This window comes from Ostrea edulis, chromosome 8 (genome assembly GCF_947568905.1).
Source record: "Ostrea edulis chromosome 8, xbOstEdul1.1, whole genome shotgun sequence".
Lineage (NCBI taxonomy): Eukaryota > Metazoa > Mollusca > Bivalvia > Ostreida > Ostreidae > Ostrea > Ostrea edulis.
In genome coordinates, this window is record NC_079171.1 from 59071539 (window position 1) to 59092022 (window position 20484).

At 34.4% G+C, this 20484-nt stretch overlaps 1 protein-coding gene across 1 annotated transcript; it reads right to left on the reverse strand.

Moving 5' to 3' along the window:
* Position 1: 1 nt before the first annotated feature.
* On the reverse strand, positions 2-19988 carry LOC125660802 (multiple epidermal growth factor-like domains protein 6). The gene is made up of 11 exons (XM_056147736.1): positions 19772-19988; positions 19226-19483; positions 17456-17593; positions 16641-16775; positions 15761-15898; positions 6349-6483; positions 4185-4322; positions 3543-3677; positions 3209-3343; positions 1693-1794; positions 2-102 (listed from the first exon to the last, which is right to left on the reverse strand). Exons 1-11 carry the CDS (start codon positions 19950-19952, stop codon positions 2-4), a joined length of 1596 nt encoding a protein of 531 aa, XP_056003711.1. The 5' UTR covers positions 19953-19988.
* Positions 19989-20484: the final 496 nt, after the last annotated feature.

Genomic DNA, 20484 nt, shown 5'->3' on the forward strand with positions numbered 1-20484 from the left:
ATTACCTTGTGATCATCAAAATAGCCACTCCGACTGCCAAAAATAACAATCCACTCGCGATTCCTCCAGCAACAACACCGATGTCGGAGTTATGTTCTACAGCTAAAAATGGACACCAGTAATGCATACATATATCAACAATGGCTAGATATATTTTAATACCCGTTTAATTGAAAGATTTTTGTCACAATGTTCTTAGCAAATTATTTTGATAGATATCATCATTGTTTACGTGTGTTCAATGATTCTGCATTGGGGCGACGTCAGCTGAAAATTTAAGTACAACAAATCCTGGACTATGCATCGCGCTCAGGGAAGGAACATTAGGGGTTCTGCATCGCGCAAATTCCTGCCCCAACACCCCCATATCCAAAAGTATCCTTTATATGGCGAATGGCGAAGGAGCATGAAAAGTGAAGATATCGAATAGTGACCACTCACATAATCCCTATAATGAGTATAACATTAGGAGTCGGGCAGACACGGGCCCATGGGCTTACCAGAGGTGGGATCAGTTGTTACCTAGGAGGAGTAAACATTCCTTGTCGATCAGTTACGCCCAAGGTGATCCCTGTATCTTGATCAGATATACGGAGTAATTGGTAACCAAAGCAATGTGTAAAGAACGGCTTAACATTTGGTATGAAACATGTCAAATAGCATTTGACTCGATGAAATGTTTACTGGCAAAATAGATCGTTAAAACAACCATCGAATTTGTAAAATGTTGACTTTAATCGAGACTGTTGAAATCCCTGTAACATTAAGTTGTTTGCCAGTAGCCTGTCTTGGTGTAGAAAGCTGTTCATACGCCGAATACACTCAAACTTATCATATCACTTTCTTTATTTTATTTTAGGTTTTACGTGACCATCGCACGAGCGGAGCTAAAATTCGCTACTTCTCTACTTTCCAGTTACTAAGCGTTCAACCAAACAACCACTAAGATGAATTATTATATTTAACTCATGTTGGGTGGTAGCAGAGAGCTGCAACGCACGTATAAAACACAGCCTCACACACATAGAGACAGAGACGGAAAAATACAGAATACGGCAGAGTGCAGGGTATTTCATTTACCGTATGTTTTGAATTTTTGTCACATCAAATAAACGACCGTTAACACTGATTTTATGCAACAACAACAACAACAAAAACAAATACATGCCATGTACATCAATCTGATAGTTATGTGTTTCTATAAGTTGCGGAAGTTGACTAATAAAACGGGATATTGATAGAACCACCTAGAATTATTTAATAAGACAGGTAATATAGTTGGACTATATATATATATATATATATATATATATATATATATATAACTTATACGGTACCAATTTTGATGCACCTGATGCACATTTCGACAAATGGTGTCTCTTCAGTGATGTTCACCCAAACTTTTTGAAATATCTCTCTCTATCTCTCTCTCTCTCTCTCTCTCTCTCTCTCTCTCTCTCTCTCTATATATATATATATATATATATATATATATATATATATATCATATTAACGGTTATCTTGTTGTTTTCAATAATAGCATGACATACCTAAGATATATTGTTTCTCATTTATATTGACATGCATGAACAATACACTAAAAGTAAAGAAATAATGTAAGAAACAATGTAAGAAACGTTCACATATATTAACGAAAACTTTGGCATAAATCTCCAGAATACGAGGACTGACATCCTCTAGTGCATTTCCCGGTCCCTTTGTCACACGTTCCATTTCCCTTACAGTGTCCACACGTTAAATTACAATGTGGGCCGTAAAAATTACCAACACATTCTAGAAATACATAAAATCTGCTAGCATAACATGCACCAAGTTAGGTATTTGAATAAGAAAATCCAAGAAACTGTGCATAAAACTCAATACATTCTAAAAACAAAAATATTGGAAATGGCACATGATATGATCGTCACAATATCATATAGGATGTATTCTTCAGCCAGGAGTTGTAGAACTTTACCTAGGTTAATAAGCCTTTCTTAAATTTTCTCTCTGTTAATATATGCAACATCTTGTGAATGTCTTGGTAACACACACACACACTCTCTCTCTCTCTCTCTCTCTCTCTCTCTCTCTCTCTCTCTCTCTCTCTCTCTCTCTGTGTGTGTTATTTAATGTCCCTTTTGAGACTTCGGTTTCATCCGAAGGACCACCCTAATTTGTCGTCTCTTATGTCGTCTCTTACTGCGGACTCCTTCTAACTCCGATATCAACGTTTATTAAGATACTTTCTTTTGCATCGCAGGAAGAAAAGATCCTACCTAACTTAAAACTGTGACAGAAGTTAGATAGACAAATTAAGATTCTATACGAAAAATATTTTCTTGAAAATTGTTTAAGGTTTAACAACACGTTCAAACTTCAAATAAAATCAGAAAATTGTTGAGAATTAAAATCCTTGCAATGTGCACATTTTCAAGTTGTTTATAAAGTCCTTAACAAGGATTGCGTTTTTGATGCAGAATAAACTCCCTTTGCATACTATATGTATGTTTTTAGTGAAAATCATTCAAGATATTTTGTCATGGCGAAAATGATGACAATCAGAGAAAGGCACATTTTCTTTATTTTTTGTACACAATTAAATGCAAATATGTGGAGTTCTTCCAGGAACATTATGCTGTGGTATCACATTACAAGGGGAATTTTCCGGTAGATAGACCGATTTTATTGGAGACTAGATATAATCAACTTTACAAATCTAAAACACATTTTACATTGCCCCATTTCATAAAAAACGAGGAAATGATTACTATATTTGCAATCAATCATTTTGTTTCCTTTTTCAACTTGCATGTGAAGTGAAATGTCGCCATCGAAATTCAATTTTGGAATCAATCAACAAGTAAACAAACTGCAAATATGTACAATTACAAAGCACAAATGAAGGTTATAGGAAGGGGTTATGTATTACTCTGCTGTTTTCTAGAAATATTTTTTTTTATGAAAATGCGGTGTTTTTTTGGACGGATCTGTAAGTTTATTTACTTTATTTCATATTTTTTCTCGATATCAGTACGGTTATCAATCGTATAATTTGAAGTAGATAGGGTAGTAATTTCATAAATGATGATTTGTTCTGCAAACAGATAACATTACCTTGCATATATGCTCTCCACTAAACTAAAACTTATTGTATTTGTTTCAATATACATAACGTGAGTACATTTTCGATAACATTAGTACCTACTATGACACAGTGGCAATTGAAAATTCCCACTGCAACCATCATCACATATCCCATTCATCTTGTTACAGCTTGCATTATTTGCACAGCTTCCGCACTTACTTGAACAAACTTCGTCATAAAAGTAGTCCACACAACCTTTTCAAAAATACAATAAAGATCATGGTAATGATGATGAATACCAATAATACTAATATTCAATATATCAATATATATCAATATATATATATATATATATATATATATATATATATATATATATATATATATCAATATATATATATATATATATATATATATATATATATATATATATATATATATATATTCTCCTAACCTTGACATTTCGGTTCCATCCAGTTTCCTCTACATCCACTAACACAATGACCAGTTGTTTTATTGCACTGTGTATTGTCCATACAATGCCCACATGTCTTGTTGCATTCGGATCCATAAAATCCATCCACACAATCTTACATTGTAAAGAAAGAATGTTGTGGGGAAAATGCAATCATAAGATACAAGAAACGAAAACCCTATTTCGATTTCAGTAGTGAAGCTTCAATGTTTACATTTGACTTGGATTTTCTAGAGAGAGAGACAATAACCATTAAAGGAATAACAATTGTGGCATTTTGACGCAGATGTTAGGCAAGTAATTATCAACGATGGTTAGAATATTTACTCCGAGGAACCCCGTGGTGTTCATACGTTTGATTTCGCCATTTCTTTGAAATTCGACATTCATCGTTCGACAAGGAAACCTTATGCGTAAATGATTTACCTGTCAAATTCATGAACTTTGTTTTAACTTACACTGCGTAAGACAATGCAAATATGATTTTCATAATGAATCGTATCAATTTAGACTTCGGCTCGCATTTCCGGACATCCTAACAGCCACTGTAATCGTCAAGGCATCTATTCTCAGAAGATATTTTTGTACAATGTAGATACTTGCGAGTGTTTAATATGTCACCTTGACATTTTGGATATTGCCAATGTCCAACTTTGGTGCAGTTTACAGGACAGTGTCCAGTCTGATCACAAGGCTTGTTATCTTTACAGCGTCCACAACGCAATGAACAACTGTCGCCATAGTATCCGTCGGCACAAACTGGAAAACAAAAGATACACATAAACGGGAAAATGTGAAGAAAACAACGGAGTCAATCTCATAATTACTATAAAAATGCACATTTAGAATAGAACAAACACGGATTCCTAAACACAACAATTGCCTACGACGGGTAATAATTCTTATTTGACCAAAGCCAAAGAATTTGCAAAATGCTGACTGATAGAGAAACTTTTGAAATCCCTGTGACATCAACTTATTTCCTAAAAGCATATAACTTTACTTAAGGTAGTATCAACAATCATCAAGCTGTAACATACTTTGCTTTGTAACATATAATTAAAGGAAGATCGGCAATATATTAATTACCTAGTCGTTTAAATTTCATATATATTCAGGGAAGCTTATTTGGGTTAACTTATAAACTTGAACATCGTAGGTTTGATGCTTTATGTGAATATATTACATCAACTTATTATTATGTAAACGCAGCCCTTTCCTTTTATTATGAATGTACCTCGTTAAATTTCTCTCAACAAGATATTCATATGTTCAGGAGGTAATCTTTGCAATGAACACATCTTCCATTTGTTTACAAAGCCCACAGCTTTAAAACAGTGAGAGGACTTAAAAGGACAAACCAAGTACTCATATTATATTTCCTAAAGAAAACTGACTATCTTTAACAACGTGACTTTTATTTTAAAAATATCTACCCCCAACCCCCGAAAAAGCCGAAGAGCTGCATGCAGCTTATACAATTTATCTGTGAGAGTCACTGGTCTTTCGAATGAGAAGTTAAAAACAGATTAGCCCCATGTTCCTCCTAACCATTGGATCAAAGCGATCAGATTAGATATCAATAGGACCGTTGTAGAAATGACTGAATGCGTACATGAACACAGTAAATTGACTAAGAATGTAAGTATAATTTTAGTAGAATGTTTAAATTTAGATGTGCATCCGGAATGTTATCAAGTATTAATAATATATCATACACCAAAGATAATTACTTATTCTATATTTACATTCGTTGCGTGTTTTTTGTGTAATTTCTGTTAAAATTTGCGACAATCAAGGAATATTTTGTTGAAATCTAGTTAGATCCTATGGTATGTTCTCATATGCTCAACTATCTGTTTTGTATGGCTTATAAGAGTTATGAGATTGATCACTGTTCGTTATCTTCGCCTTTCATGAATATATACATTTCATGATTAAACTGTGGCATTGCTGAAATTATTGAAAATATGCTTTTTATAATTCATTTTTTACCTCGTAAGAAGTACAATAGATTATAGAAAATTATATATTCATATAAACTTTTTTTTTCTTTTGCATTCTTCAATCGGCACCGCGCTGGGCACTATATCGACAAGTTCATTGCTGATTAATAGAGGAGTATCAAAATGAAGACATATTCCATAACACATTGGAGTCTCTGCATATTGTGAATAAATGAAACCCAATATTTGTTTTATTATACTGAATGTTATGTAAACTGGAAAGCAGAAAAACGTACGTCTGTTGACATTTGATCAATCACTGTCATGCGATTTTTCGTATTTCGATGCGAGTACTCGCGTTTATTGCAAACGCTGAAACGACGTCGTCTAGCAATATACGGCGAACCGTACGCGCATAAATTTGACGCATGTGATATTTTTTAATAATATCACCAGTTGTCAAGTACTGTTACCCGTTACTAGATATTATCATCCTGGGGCGCGTGTTTTCTGTTCTCAGAGGGTAACAATATGCTTTTTTCAAATGCTTCTCGACCAATCAGGTTAGACTATTTTACATGAAAGTATAATAATGTTAATTATGCAAATGTATGGGAAATAAATAACAAGGCTACTGCGAACTTATTTTGATACATACTGTAAGTTTCTCAGGAGTGCATTTTGTACTTTGAGTATTTAGCTGACACGATGAATTACGGGCGATACATGCAGCTTCGCAATGAAATGATCTGAAGTCAGGAAATCTCTGTTGAGATGAAAACAATAGGGTGCTATTTCTAATTCAGCAATTCAATATTTTTACATAGTTATACACTTACCATCGCATCTAGAACCATTCCAATGCCACTGACACCCGTCCCTGCATACGCCTGATGCTTTATTACAATCACTTTTATCCACACAGTGTCCACATTTCTGAGTACAATTTTCTCCATAAAATCCAATGTCACACTCTGTTGAATAGAAAAACCACATAATTTCCTTGATCATGCATGTTGACTTTTTGTTTCTTCGTGTATGCAAGATACTGGACTAAGCATGAACAAAATGGCTTCAAAAACTAGATTGTTAAAAAGTTTGACTGTATGTAGCATTTTTCAGTTGTGTCGTTGCACTGAATATGTGCCTTCATTTGTTTTGTTTTTATTTTTGCAGCACTTTTAATAAATTATCTTTTGTTTATTACCTGGATGTTATTAGGCCATAGCAAATGTCTAGTTGACTTCCGAAATTTAATTGTACATGCCGAGCTTGCTTCCGTAACTTCTGTGCGCATATTTGGTTAACCATTATGTAAGCATAGGTTGCTGTTTGGTAGACTGTATATGCAGAGAAACACCTTTTCCGGTTTCGACCATAGGCAGTTCAATAATAATATGGTTCAACTCTAGCTACTGTTTTTCGCACGAAAATAACAGAACCCGAATGATGAAAATGGACATTTTCCAGATTAAGGAATACCTTGCTGACAGGTCAATAGTTTTAGATAAAACATGTCATCAATAAAATATTTAGATTAGATTGATATACATATTCCCGAAACTCTTGGATAATCCTAGATTGGCAAGAGAATTTGGTGAGCCACCAATGGTGTCCTTCAGACGACCCAGGAATATCAAGGATTTGGTGGTAAGGGCCAGATTAGACAACCCCCTACCCAATGGAGGCTTTTCAACTTGCTCTGACAAGCGGTGTTTGCTTTGCAAATTTAGCCATAATTCAGAAACGTTCCAAAGCTTCACTACAGGCAAAACGTATAAAATATTGGGTCAACTCTCCTGTAAAACCAACAACTGCATATACCTCATCAATTGTAAACAATGTGGACAACAATATGTTGGGGAAACTACAAACATCAGACTTAGGACCAACAACCACCGATCAACCATCAAAACCAAACGCGTGACCGAACCCGTAGGGGAACATTTCAACAAAGAAGGTCACATTTGGCAAGACATGCAAGTGGTTGTTATTGATCATAACCCATTATGGACCGATGCAGAGAGAAAGAGCACGGAAAAATCCTGGATGCACCGTTTGAAATCATTCCGTCCAGGTGGAATGAATAATTTGAATGATTTCACGCGCATGAATCCAGGATAAATCCTTAGTTAAAATCAGTTTCCATAGCCTAATCGCCAAAATTCACCCGATAAGATATCTTATTTTGTTTGATTAATATAAATACAATTCGTTTCCCCGGTTTCAAGGCTCTGACCTTGAGTTCCTTTATTTAACCTTGAGTTCCCTGTTTAGCCATAGCGAGGATTCCCAGGATTGCGATTGTTGTTTGACCTTCAATACTTCCTAATTATGTTAGAACATCGTAAGAAATCATTACAATTATGAAGTTTTATAGCTCTTTCTCTCTCGCTCTCTCTCTCTCCCTCTCATTTTTAAAATTTTAAAATAAAAAAAAGGGGGGATGATAATAAAGGAAAAAATGTATTGACCTTGAAGACTAGTATTTTATTAATATATCATCTTAAGACCTCTAAACTATGGTAAAACATTATTCTAAATCAACATAAATTCGGATTCGCATAGCTCTTTATGTTGGGATATCAGAATTTCTAGAATGCGGCTTCAATTTGTCTGACCTTGAAAAATATATTACCTTGAAAAATAAAAATATTATTGAATCTTTTTCCTTAGACTTCTCTCCCATTCACCTATTCGATTGTTGATTTTAATGCTAGATCAGTGTCCTTTGATTGACTTTGTTTGTTGTTTAATCGTGTTCTTCTGGCAATCATTATTTTTCGCTGTTCACCATATCCGAATCATCAATGGTACGGACTACCTAATATTGTTTTGAACTTAATCACTCCATATCATTATCTTCCCACCATTTTATTCCATAATCACATTGTTTTGTAAGATTTCCCTCTAATTTTTTCTGATTTCTGTAATTTTTCAAGAATAATTTTATTTTCATCCCGACCCCGACCATGGTACAAACTCTCTAAACCATAGTCAGTAAACACGCTTTACAACGTAACCACCACCATTTTTATCACTCAGTACAATAGTGTATCACTCTTCTCACCAATGTAGTTTATCGATACTTGTCGTTTTTGTGTGTTATTTGTTTATGTAATTTATGTCTCTTGATAAAGACGCGGGTTGTGTCGAAAATTTGAGTTTTAAATAACCAACAGTGTCGTGGCCTTTTCAGTGCTTTAATATATATATATATATATATATATATATATATATATATATATATATATACATAAACTAACAAGTTGTATGCTAATTACTCTAGTAAGTCAGGAGATATCACATTATTGAGAAAAGTGTGCTTTAGGAGTTCCATGTACGGTACACCAATTTTGACTACGGATAACGTCGTTTACCTGATCGGGATATAGGGCTCACGGTGGGAGTGACCGGTCGACAGGTAATGCTTACTCTTCCTAGGCACCTGTCCCACCCCTGGTATGTCCAGGGGTCCGTGTTTACCCAACTATATATTTTGTATTCCTTATATTAGGTATGATATTATCCACTGTTCTTTATCTTCAACTTTCATGCTCATAAGTATCTAATGTTTGATTACAAATTGCCAAAAAAAAATGAAGATATTCTATGCATGTTTAAATTATTGAACTGTATTTTTCACTAGATAGATTCACAGTGGATAACTGGCAGAAAAGTTAATTTCCAAACTAAAAAAAAAACGTTGATACATTTCTTTTATTAAGAATATAGACTTCTCATCACATTTCATTAAAGCTAAATAATGATGACTATCAAAATTTTAGGTAGCAATCAACAGTTGTGATGGAGACGAGAGATGGCGAAAGTCTCAAGTGTGATATTGCATTTGATGAGACTGGTATGACAATGATACCAGAACCAATTGTCAAACAGCACTCCAGCAAGCAACATTTTCCTCCAACACCCCATTTGTATTCTTTGACTTGGAATCAACAGGATTAGGTTTGTTACTTTTTACTACCTGTCCAATATTTAAATTGCTTGATCAGTTGAAAAAAGAAGTTCTTAAATGAAAACATGTATTATATGTTAGTATTAATTCGTTTTCCAGCTAGCGATTCTCCTATTACACAGTTAGCTGCCGTGTGTGGTGAAGAAAAGTGTTCTTGCTACAGACCCTGAAGCGTGCTACTACACCTCCAAAGTGTTTCGTTTCGTTTCGTGCAAACCGTTCACCGTTCCGTGCGGACCACTCAGCGTTCCGTGCAAACCGTTCACCGTTCCGTGCAAACCGTTCAGCGTTGGTTGGAGACCGTTCAGCGTTCCGTGCAAGACTCGTTCCGTGTATGATCAAGCCACGTCCATAGAAACGTGCAGATCGTTCAAACTACGCCCACAGAAACGTAAAGACCGTGCAAGTAATTTCCGAATGGAATGTAGGACAGGTAAACATTGTTTGGAATTTGAGCATTTCAAACTATCTCTAAGACGGGCTTTCAACGGTGAACATCTGGAAATAATCAGGGGGAAACCCAATTTATTATAAAACCATCAGGCAGAGCAAAATCCGATACCATTTTATCACCCTTGGTAGTTTTTAACAACTGCAGGGACTTGTATATCTTTGCCTTCTGTAGTTTTTTTTTGTATATAGTATTAATTTATGTGTTACACTTGTATGGTAAATTTCTCTCTTCAAATAAAAAAAAATATATAGTCATCAAAGTTGTTTATCGGAAATGTCCGCATAATGGAAAGACTGACCTGTGTATATCTTGAATGCATATTCCAACGTGTTTTTGTTACCACAATAAAGGTGATCAACTTGAGCTAATCCGGATATTTGAAATTAACATTCGTGCAGAAGATGTGAAAATCGGCGGAGGCAAATGAAATATGACAAAAGAGGTGTTCATATCTTTTTTCTCTCAAAAATAAATGCAGTTTTCTATAGGTTTAAAAGTGAGGCAAATGCAACAATCTAATTGAAATTGGATGCAAGGTGAAGATAGCGAAAGATGTTAGATTCGCTCAAAAATGAATGCAGTTTTCTATAAGGTTAAAATTGAGGCAAATTCAGAAATCTGATTAATATTGGATGTTAGATCCGCTCGCATATATGTTGATCATTACCGTAGTTACATGTAGTCATTATTTGTGTTATTTATTCATTTATATGCTTGATTGTATCTTATTTTCCCTTCTTATGCAAGGTAACAGGATTTTATTGACTGACTAATATGATGTCTAGATACAACCCCATCCCCCATCACCCCCCCCCCCCCCAAAAAAAATATGCTCAAGTCTTTAATACGTGACGATCTTTTTAAAATCATTTTATCTGTTGTTATGTACCTGTATGTGAAAATGTAAAGGTGTATCCTACATATGTCTTTGAAAAAAAACATGGGATATAAAAATCACACTCAGATTGAATATACAAAAATAGCGTAACAGACGCAACTCTTTTCAATGAATTTAATAGAGCAACAAATAAAGTTGAATAATCAGTATTCCATGACAATACTGTCTATGCATCTTTTTCCTTTATTTCCAAAGTAAAAAAAAATCATTTCCGTTTATTATAATGTGTTTATAAGTTATTAAACTATTCCATGTTTAAACTAACCCCAGGATGAAACAAATAATGCCAACAAAATCGAAGCGTGCAGGCCATGCCTATCGTTTCGTGCAGACCGTTCACAGCCCTCTCCCCGTCCAAAAATGTTTCAACCTATCCTGATGTGACGTTTTTTGAAATTATTTAATCTATTTTCATACACGTACACATGCATATAAAATTTATAGGTCTATTTAACATCATTCTTTCGAAAGAGGTCTGGAATATAAAAAAATGTAAACGTATTTTAACAACACTTAGAATGAATGTACAAAAATAGCGAAACAGACGCGATCATTTCATATTCAGTTTCAATGAATCTAATATAGCAATGAATCAATAAAATGTGATTAATCAATATTTCGTGATGGTACGATTCTGTATATTTTTCTTTGATTTCCGAAATAAAAGAAAAATTAATTGCTTTTATTCCAACGTGTTCATAAGGCAATGATCTAATAAGTAAAGCTGAAATATACCGCATCGTACATGAGCAATCATTTTAAAATGAATCATTATCATTTCTTTCTCAGCCTTTTTTGATATCTAGAATACTGTCATTCTATTGAAACTATTACTTGTTTAAACTAACCCAAGGATGAACCAAATAATACCGAAAAAACTAAAAGCGTGCAGGCCACGCCTACTGTTTTGTGCATACAGTTCAAAAAGCATACAAGTCACGCCTATTAAATTGCCAGCGTTTCGTGCAAAGCGTTTCGTGCAAACCGTTCACCGTTCCGTGCAGGTCGTTCAGCATTTCGTGCAAACTGTTCACCGTTCCGTGCAAGAATCGTTTCGTACCATTCTGAGCAAGCGGTGTAGTGGTATGCTTCAGGACCTATTTATCTTTCCAATAATACTTATTACAACAAAAACCTCATAAATTATAGGAATCAAAGATGTTGATGAGAATATGTTTAGCAAAAATAATGAACTCAATTCTTTGAAAATTTCAGCAGGAATAGATGCTTAAGTTTGTTTCAAAATTCCAAACTAAAGTAAATATGCATTTACAATAGCAATGCATGAATGTCAACAATATGAATGATTATTGTATACCCTACTCAATTTAACAAATTCTATTTATGAGAGAGAGAGAGAGAGAGAGAGAGAGAGAGAGAGAGAGAGAGAGAGAGAGATCACTGCAAGAAATGATGTGCAAACTGCATCAGTATCGATGCACACGGCTGTGATACTGTTCTCTGAATTTTGATATAAATGTACCAAATCGAATTATCCTATTAAATGAAAATGATTGAATTTCAAAACAAAGTGTTTTTTACCATTAAAATGCATCAGTTACGTTATAATTATAAATGAGTTTAAAAAGAACTGCATTTTAGTTTTAAGAAAAAAATATAGAGAAAATTCGGATTAGATTGCTTGAAAAGTCTAGTTCACGAAAGCAGCTAGCAAATGATCGTTACTTTTTTTTCTTTACAAAAAAATCATATTTTTCAAAGCATCATAACAAATGATGACTGCTAATTTGCTTATAACACTGATAAATTTTGATATTATAAATATAGTCACTTTAAAAGAATGTACAATTTCAATAAAAGCTCATTTTCTTGGCACACTGATTTTGACTACGGACAACGCCGTGAACCTGAGCAGGATAGAAGGCTCACGGCGGGTGTGACCGGTCGACAGGGGATGCTTACTCCTCCTAGGCACCTGATCTCACCTGTTTGTTATATTCACCTTTCTTAAATGTGTGATGACGTACATTTTTTCTTGCAGAAAAACTATAAGGAATTGCCAATCATTAGGCAAAATTATAGGAATTTGTAATTATATGGTTATTATATAATTTTATGTTTTTGGCTCAAAAAAAGTATATTTTGAAATTAGACATAGGAAATTCGAATTTATATGAACAAGTTAAAGGTATATATCAATATTTTTCCTAAAATATACAATTGGCATATCGTACTGTATATTCATACTATTTAGATATTTGAAAATCAACATCAAGTATTTTGTCTATGAACACTTGTGTAAGGTATGGTTCAATTTTGCAATTTTATCCAAAGAAATGCTATTTTTAGAAAGTGAACTTCCGTTCACTTTGACGCAAAATTAAAGCTGATGACCTCATGGTTTCTTCATGTTTTTGAATTAAGTGTATCTTAATTCAGATTCTGTGAAAAAAATGAAAACTTTTTAATAACAATGAATTTGACAAGACTCCATCCTTAAGAACAGTTATTATGTTATACTGAGGAAGATCATGTTTCGTTTAATTTTGTTCAAGATGCAAAATTTCGCTAAACCATATTATCCTGTTCCTTATAAAGTCTAGCAACGATCAACTTGGGGAAGCGAGACAGCTGTCGATACGTGAAATACAGGGGTTCCCCAATACAAAAGTTTGAGGCGTTTGTAGAATTTGGAATCTGCAACTTCATAGTTATATTTCCCATCCTTATCTACTCCATCATACATGTGCCAAATTTCGTTCAGATCGGCCGATATTGAAAATTGTACGCGTTGAGCAGGGTACCCTATAAAGCAATCTTTCAATGTATTCATCTGACAATATATTTGAAAACATTATTAGAATCCCCTTGGAAACAAATTTTAGCAGGGATTCCATAAACATTATATGTTCAGTGAATTATTCATCTTTGTTTTGCAAAAAATTCGGCAAAACATGGAATTTTTAACAATTGAAGAGTTAAATGCACTTACAGTAAGCATATGCTTTTTTGCGGATTTGATGTTTTTATTATGTAGAGTTGAATTTAATTCAAAGCCATGATTTGTAAAATTAGTTTCTTTGGCACACTGATTTTGACTGCGGATAACTCCGTTTACCTGATCAGGATATGGGGCTCACGGCGGGTGTGACCGGTCAACAGGGGATGCTTACTCCTCCTAGGCACCTGATCCCACCTCTGGTGTGTCCAGGGGTCCGTGTTTGCCCAACTATCTATTTTGTATTGCTTGTAGGAATTATGAGATTGATCACTGTTCGTTATCTTCACCTTGCATTTGAGTACTTTTCATGTTTGGATATGTGAATAAGCTATCTATTTCGCGATTGGATAAACCAGCATAGTTTGTTTGGTTTTGATTGGTTTAAGTTATTGAATAGAGTTAAGGTAGTGGAAATAACCCAAGGTATACAAGAATGTTTGATCAATTTCACTAACTTGGTTAGGAATTTACCTCGTGGTTAGTACTTTATTCTTTTATTCTGAGCAAATAAACCTGAAGGTTTTAAAGCTCTGAATAGTTCAAACATAAAATAAGCATGGGTAGGTGTTTGGAACTGCCAAAAACCTCAAAGTTAAGAGTATTCAACATTATTTTGATATGCTATTAGCATATTTTGAAGTTTATTAATTCTCCCTAGTAAGTCCTGGTTCTAGGTTTAGTGGACAGTAGTAGGAAGTTTTATATTTGTAGTGTAAATATTTTTCAGAGTCAATCACACTTTATATAAATTATAGTCTTGACAGGTTAAGATGTAGCTATTTCCCTTTCTATTTTTTAAAATGTTCAGTATTATTGAGGCTCAGTAAGGGCATATCTAGATTTTTTTTTTTCATTTTTGACTCCGTCACAGTTCCTTACATTTCCTTACATATTTTTTCTCATATTATGTTATGAGATTGATCACTGTTCGTTATCTTCACCTTGCACTATTGAGTCCTTCTTTTTTAATTTAGTCAGTTAATGGATACTTAAAACTTTGGATATTCCATTTTTGTTATTTCAATTTCAATACTACTTTACACTTATTTGTCTAAGTAAATTGTTATTTTTATCAATTACAAAATAAATTAACCCTATATCATAAATGGATTATAAACTCCTTTACTTGTGCTTTCATTCCGATGTGTTGACCATAGTTCAGGAATACCCTGGTTAAACTTTTTACTAGTACCAGTGTAGGGGTACAGTCCGTTAGTACAGTCCGTTTACTATACTAAAGAAATACCCGGAATAAAAATCGCTTACGGCACATCTTTTATGTTCTTTTCATCAATAGATCTATTTCGTCTTTTTCGCTCCCGACCGAGCGCCATGTTCATCTACAATGATTCGATAATGCTAGGTGAACTCTGAATGGCCATGCAGGAATGTACGGTTTGAAGAAACAAACGCTTTAAGTAACGGTTTTAGATGAGAACGGAATGGTTTGGTCTTGAAACGGTGAAACGGAACACTGAACGATTTCAAAGGAACGGTTTGGTGTGGGAACGGAACAGTTTTAGTGTATTAGCACACTTCATCGTCTGTATGATGGACTAATTATGTCCATTATCTGTCTCCGGATATGATTTTATTTGGATTTTTTTTTTGCGACTGGTGCATAAATTTTCCTGAACATGTGTATAAACTTCTTATTACATCATGCTCAGTGATAGGTGTTGAGATTAGAGGAATTATGTTTATCCTGTGTGTTGTATTCATAATTTTGAAACATGGATAATGTTGAAAACCTTCACTTTCTCGTCTTCAGTAATACAAAATGTGAAATGCCCCTTATAAATTATTCTTTCGGGCATATTTAGTCACGTTAGGACAGTTGTAGTATACTTTTATTATAAAGTTTTATAATCTTCCTCTTCAATCTCTTTAGGGTAGTGACCATACTTCTTGTTGGATATAAATCATATCAAACCACAAACTCTGGGATAACATGTATTCACCTTGACATTTTGGATACATCCAATGTCCAGCGGTGGTACATTTAACCGGACAGTGTCCATGCTGATCACAGGGTTTGTTATCCTCACAGTGACCACAATGCAATGAACAGTTTTCCCCATAATATCCACCAGCACAAACTACAAACGAATATATAAATGACATACTACAATCGAAAGACATTTTAATAAACCTTCATCGTAAACATTATAAATTTTCAGACGAAAGTAAGAACATTCTATCAATGATATACATCACTTGTTTGCATAAGTATCGGATCAATCAGAAACATTCAAGTGTTTAAGTTTTCAATGTAGTTTGGGATATATCAGACTGATATGATAGAACTTTTAAATGAATCTCATTCTTTATCCCTTAATTGAATCAATCCATGGTCTATGATTCTGCAAGATCGATATCTTGAAATCATATTATTAATAATATTATCATTATCATTGTTTTTATCATCATTATTAATAATAATAACGATAAAAACAATGATAATGATAATATTTAGATAGTACTTTATGTAAAACAAATTATCCCAATGTGCTTCACAATAATAGAACTAGAATAAAACAATAAAACATAATTAAATGAAATTAAATGACAGTATGGTATACGATCGTATTGTAAACCTTATACGGTAACAAATTTGATGCACCAGATGCGCATTTCGACAAATAATGTCTCTTCAGTGATGCTCAACCGAAATGTTCTAACATTTTATATCAGTAAAATTGTCAAATTAAAGCACTATAATTAAGATAACTACCTATTTTTTTAAAAAGCTTTTTGTCCTACCAAAATACGCAGTAGTCTACATTTGTCATAAATTTTATTTCACGGACCTTTTCCCTGTACATTACTTTCAACACTAACCATCACATGTCGATCCATTCCAGTGCGGCAGACATCCCTTTAAGCAGACACCTGTTGTCGTATCACAGTCGTGTATATCTGTGCAATGACCACATTCCTGTGTACAGTTTACTCCATAGTATCCGTCTTTGCAATCTGTAACAAAATGTAAAATAAAAAAGGTGTAGTGGTAAACGTTGATGTAGAACAGTAGAATATTCCAATCTTATATTGGTTTAATAGTAAATATAGACTTTGCTCTGTAACGCCGATGATTGGGTTTAAATTGTAAACCTTTGTATCTTTTCTGCCGAGAATTCCATGACGTTTCTATATTCGATAAATTGTTCTATGGTGAATTGCTTTTCATGAAAGGTGAAGAAAAAGAACAGTGATCAATATCATAACTCCATACAGGAATACAAAATAGAGAGTTGGACAAACACGGATCATTGGATATACAAGAGGTGGATTCAGGTGTTTAGGAGGAGTAAGCATTCTCTGTCGACCGGTCACAATCCGTGAGGCCTATATCCTGATCAGGTAAACGGAGTTGTCCGTAATCAAAATCAGTGTGCCAAGAACGGCCTTAGAATTGATATGAAACATGTCAAACAGCATTTGGCCCAAAGATGGGTTATACTGGCAAACTACATCTTATTAACGACCATAGAATTCGCGAATTGACATCATATTGTTTGCCTCGCGGTGGTTGTGGTAGCCGTAAACCATTCCACGAGTTACGTTACCGCATGAACGCCTGTTGACAACTGTCCATCAATGATGTCAATAACGTACCATGAAATCCATTCTGAATCAACCTTTTTGAACAATACCTGCACAATACGGTCCAGAACGATGCGGCTCACTGCAACCATATATGCATTTACCATTATAGGCATCACAGTGTTGGTTGAGACATCTTCTGTCACATTCATGAGAACAACCTTGACTATATCGTGTTGCATCACAACCTAACAATAAAGAGTGCAATGATATGTAACTTAGGTTGAATATTGGTCAGTGGTGGATGTAATGGGGGAGGAAGAGAGGGGTGGCACAGCAAATTTTCACATCTAAGGACAATCGTGGTATCTTGTATAGAAAAATGTACTAAACGATAAAAGAAGCATTTAATTCTTCTACTCCCTGATTTCCTGAACTACTTTATTGGGAGAACTTATTTAAAAAAAAAACACACCTTAAAATTTGGGTAATTTTATCAATTTCACGTTACATAATATGATGGGAAATAATACAAATGACTAAATAGGATACATATTTCAAGCCCTATAAAATCTGCAAAATTCTGGACACCCTGCCTCATAAAGTGCCCCCAACATCAATTCCTTGATCTGCCACTGTAGGCCTATCTGCGGTTGTGTTAGAAAGTGCGCACAGGGAAATAGGAAATCATTTGATTTTCATAAATATTTCCTTACGGATGACATGAATACAAGTTCTGAATAAAAGCTTCTTAAAATATTGAAATATAGAAACATGACGCTATTACTGTAATCAATAATTTTGATTTGTATCCATTATTAAATGAATATTATGAATTGACGACTTTATTTGAAGTTTTTACACCGCCGCGGTGGTCTAGAGGTTAGAGCGTTCGCCCTGCATGCGGAAGGCCGGAGTTCGAAACCTGGCCGTGACAGGCCTAAGTCGTTAAAACAGGTAGTGACAGTTCCTTCGTCAAACCCTTGAAAATTTCTCGAGCGAGACGTTAAGCAAGATACAATCAATCAATTAATGGTATGGAGGAGAAAGAATGAGCAGGAACATAAACATCATGGATTGCACTCGGTGCATTGAGAAGAAAGATTCAACCAACAGAAATAAACTACTGACCTTTTTATAACTTAAAATGTTTAAGCATTCCCAAATTATACAGTCAATCAATCGAAGTTTTTACAAGGACAATCTGATGAAAGGTGAAGATAGCAAATTAGGATTTCAATTTAAAGAGGCGTGGGAAATATCAGAGAGACAAGAGGTATGTTGGTCGTCTTTCGGTCCCCGTTCGCCCTGATGGGGTCGGGGGGCAAAGCCCGCAGAACATGAATTTTGTAACTTTATTTTGATTTAATATGTAAATCTAATATAACTTTCAAGTGCAATCTAACTGAGAATAAATACTGGTTAAACTGTCATGATTGATAACACAGTCAGCTTCAGAAATAATACTAAGTTACTATAGTTATTATTAAAAGATGACAGAAAGGAGATATTGTTTTAAAATGCTTAAAAATAATTTTAGAACGGAACTTTGTTAAAAACAGGTAGTGGCAGTTCCATCGCCAAACGCTCGTCATCAGTTGTGAATTTCACGGGTCCTCGGAAATGACTTTCAAAACGGATGTCCCGTGTTACAGTTGGTGTAGCAAAGAACCCTCACTGCTCAAAGGCCGTCAACGTGTGTTTCTTTGGAGTTAGGTTACAAGTAAAGTACTTGAAATTTTAGCCTTCGATTTCATGCTTTTTGTTTGATGTGTGAAATGATCAGGTAATTACAAAGTATGCGTTGGAGAGCGTTAAAATACATGTAAATGGGGTATCAATATAAGGAGCTGATATTTTCTTTAAAGAAAAAGACATACCCAGTACATCGACTTCACAAATCTCTACCACCTTTCTGTCTGGACTTTTGTCGATACATGCAGAGGTTAGAGCTCTTTGTCTAGTGTTATAAAAAGCGATGCCTTGTGTTGTTCTGTTCACAGTTATAGTGGTGATATTTGACGGACAACCGTTAGATGGATCGTGTTGGTACACTAGACTTCCTGATACATTACTAGGAGGATTGTAGGACTCATCGTCATAAACGTATATTGAAAATCCTGTTGACCGATATATCGCTGAAACAGATAATTTTAGATATGATGAAATTGAGCAATTCATGTTTTAGGCAGTTAACATTGCTTTCTCAAATAAAATGGCAGTTTAAAAGAAGTTGATTTCACAACTCTCTAAAATTCTGAATAAGGAAGTAAAACAAAGATAGACATAATTTTACACACCATTAAAAACCTTAATCGTTGCGGAGTGGGTATCAAACATTTCTTTTTCATTTTTTTTTTTATTTTCAGCTTATATGTTGCATTCCGTGTTCTAAAGAATTATCCCATTCAAAGTAAATGCCTTACTAGCAGGTCGAAAATAGATCTTTAATTCGGCAACGTTAAAAGTCCTTTGCAGCCACACTTTCCACCAGACACTTTCGTATCCCCCAGAGACGTTCATAGCGGTACATGGCTTTTTGGCGCCTGTATCACCATCAATAGCATTGGAAGCTTCTAGAACAATGTTCCAAGGACTCTTACTCATTGTTGCTTTTGCTGTAAAGCCTTGATCCTGAACCAGATTAACTATAAAATATATAAATTATATTATGTTTAAACACACACCTCCATGTCATCTGTCTAAATGTAATTTAATAAACAGATGCATGTTTAAGTTTGCCGTTAATGGGTTTAAAATTAGAAAGTTCGCCTTGTATTTCTTCATCTGCTTCAAAATTTCATTGAGACTACGGACGATGAGCGTCATATTCAGATTGTAAACCAAATAACCTAATGAGAATGCTCTGTCTATCCAAATTCAGAAAATCTACTAACACTGGAAGAAATTGTAAAGATTTACGATGTAGCACATGTCCGGCAAAAGGGACCTCCTTTAATTTCAGAGAAAATGTAGATCACTTCTAGTATACCGGTCCTCAAAATATGGCGCTAAAATGTGTGCCGTCGAAGGTGGTTTAATATATATATATATATACGATCGCGTTAGCGATCAGTAAAATCGCTAAAACGGGGAAAAATCACAAAAATAAGTCCAAATTCGAATTCTTTTTTAAAAA

Coding starts and splice junctions, on each gene's coding strand:
- LOC125660802 (XM_056147736.1), bottom strand. CDS start 19,952: ATGAGTAAGAGTCCTTGGAACATTGTTCTAGAAGCTTCCAATGCTATT. Junction 15,899..16,640: donor GAATGGATCGACATGTGATG/GTTAGTGTTGAA, acceptor ATTCGTTTGTAG/TTTGTGCTGGTGGATATTAT. Junction 103..1,692: donor CGGGAAATGCACTAGAGGAT/GTCAGTCCTCGT, acceptor GTCCATTTTTAG/CTGTAGAACATAACTCCGAC.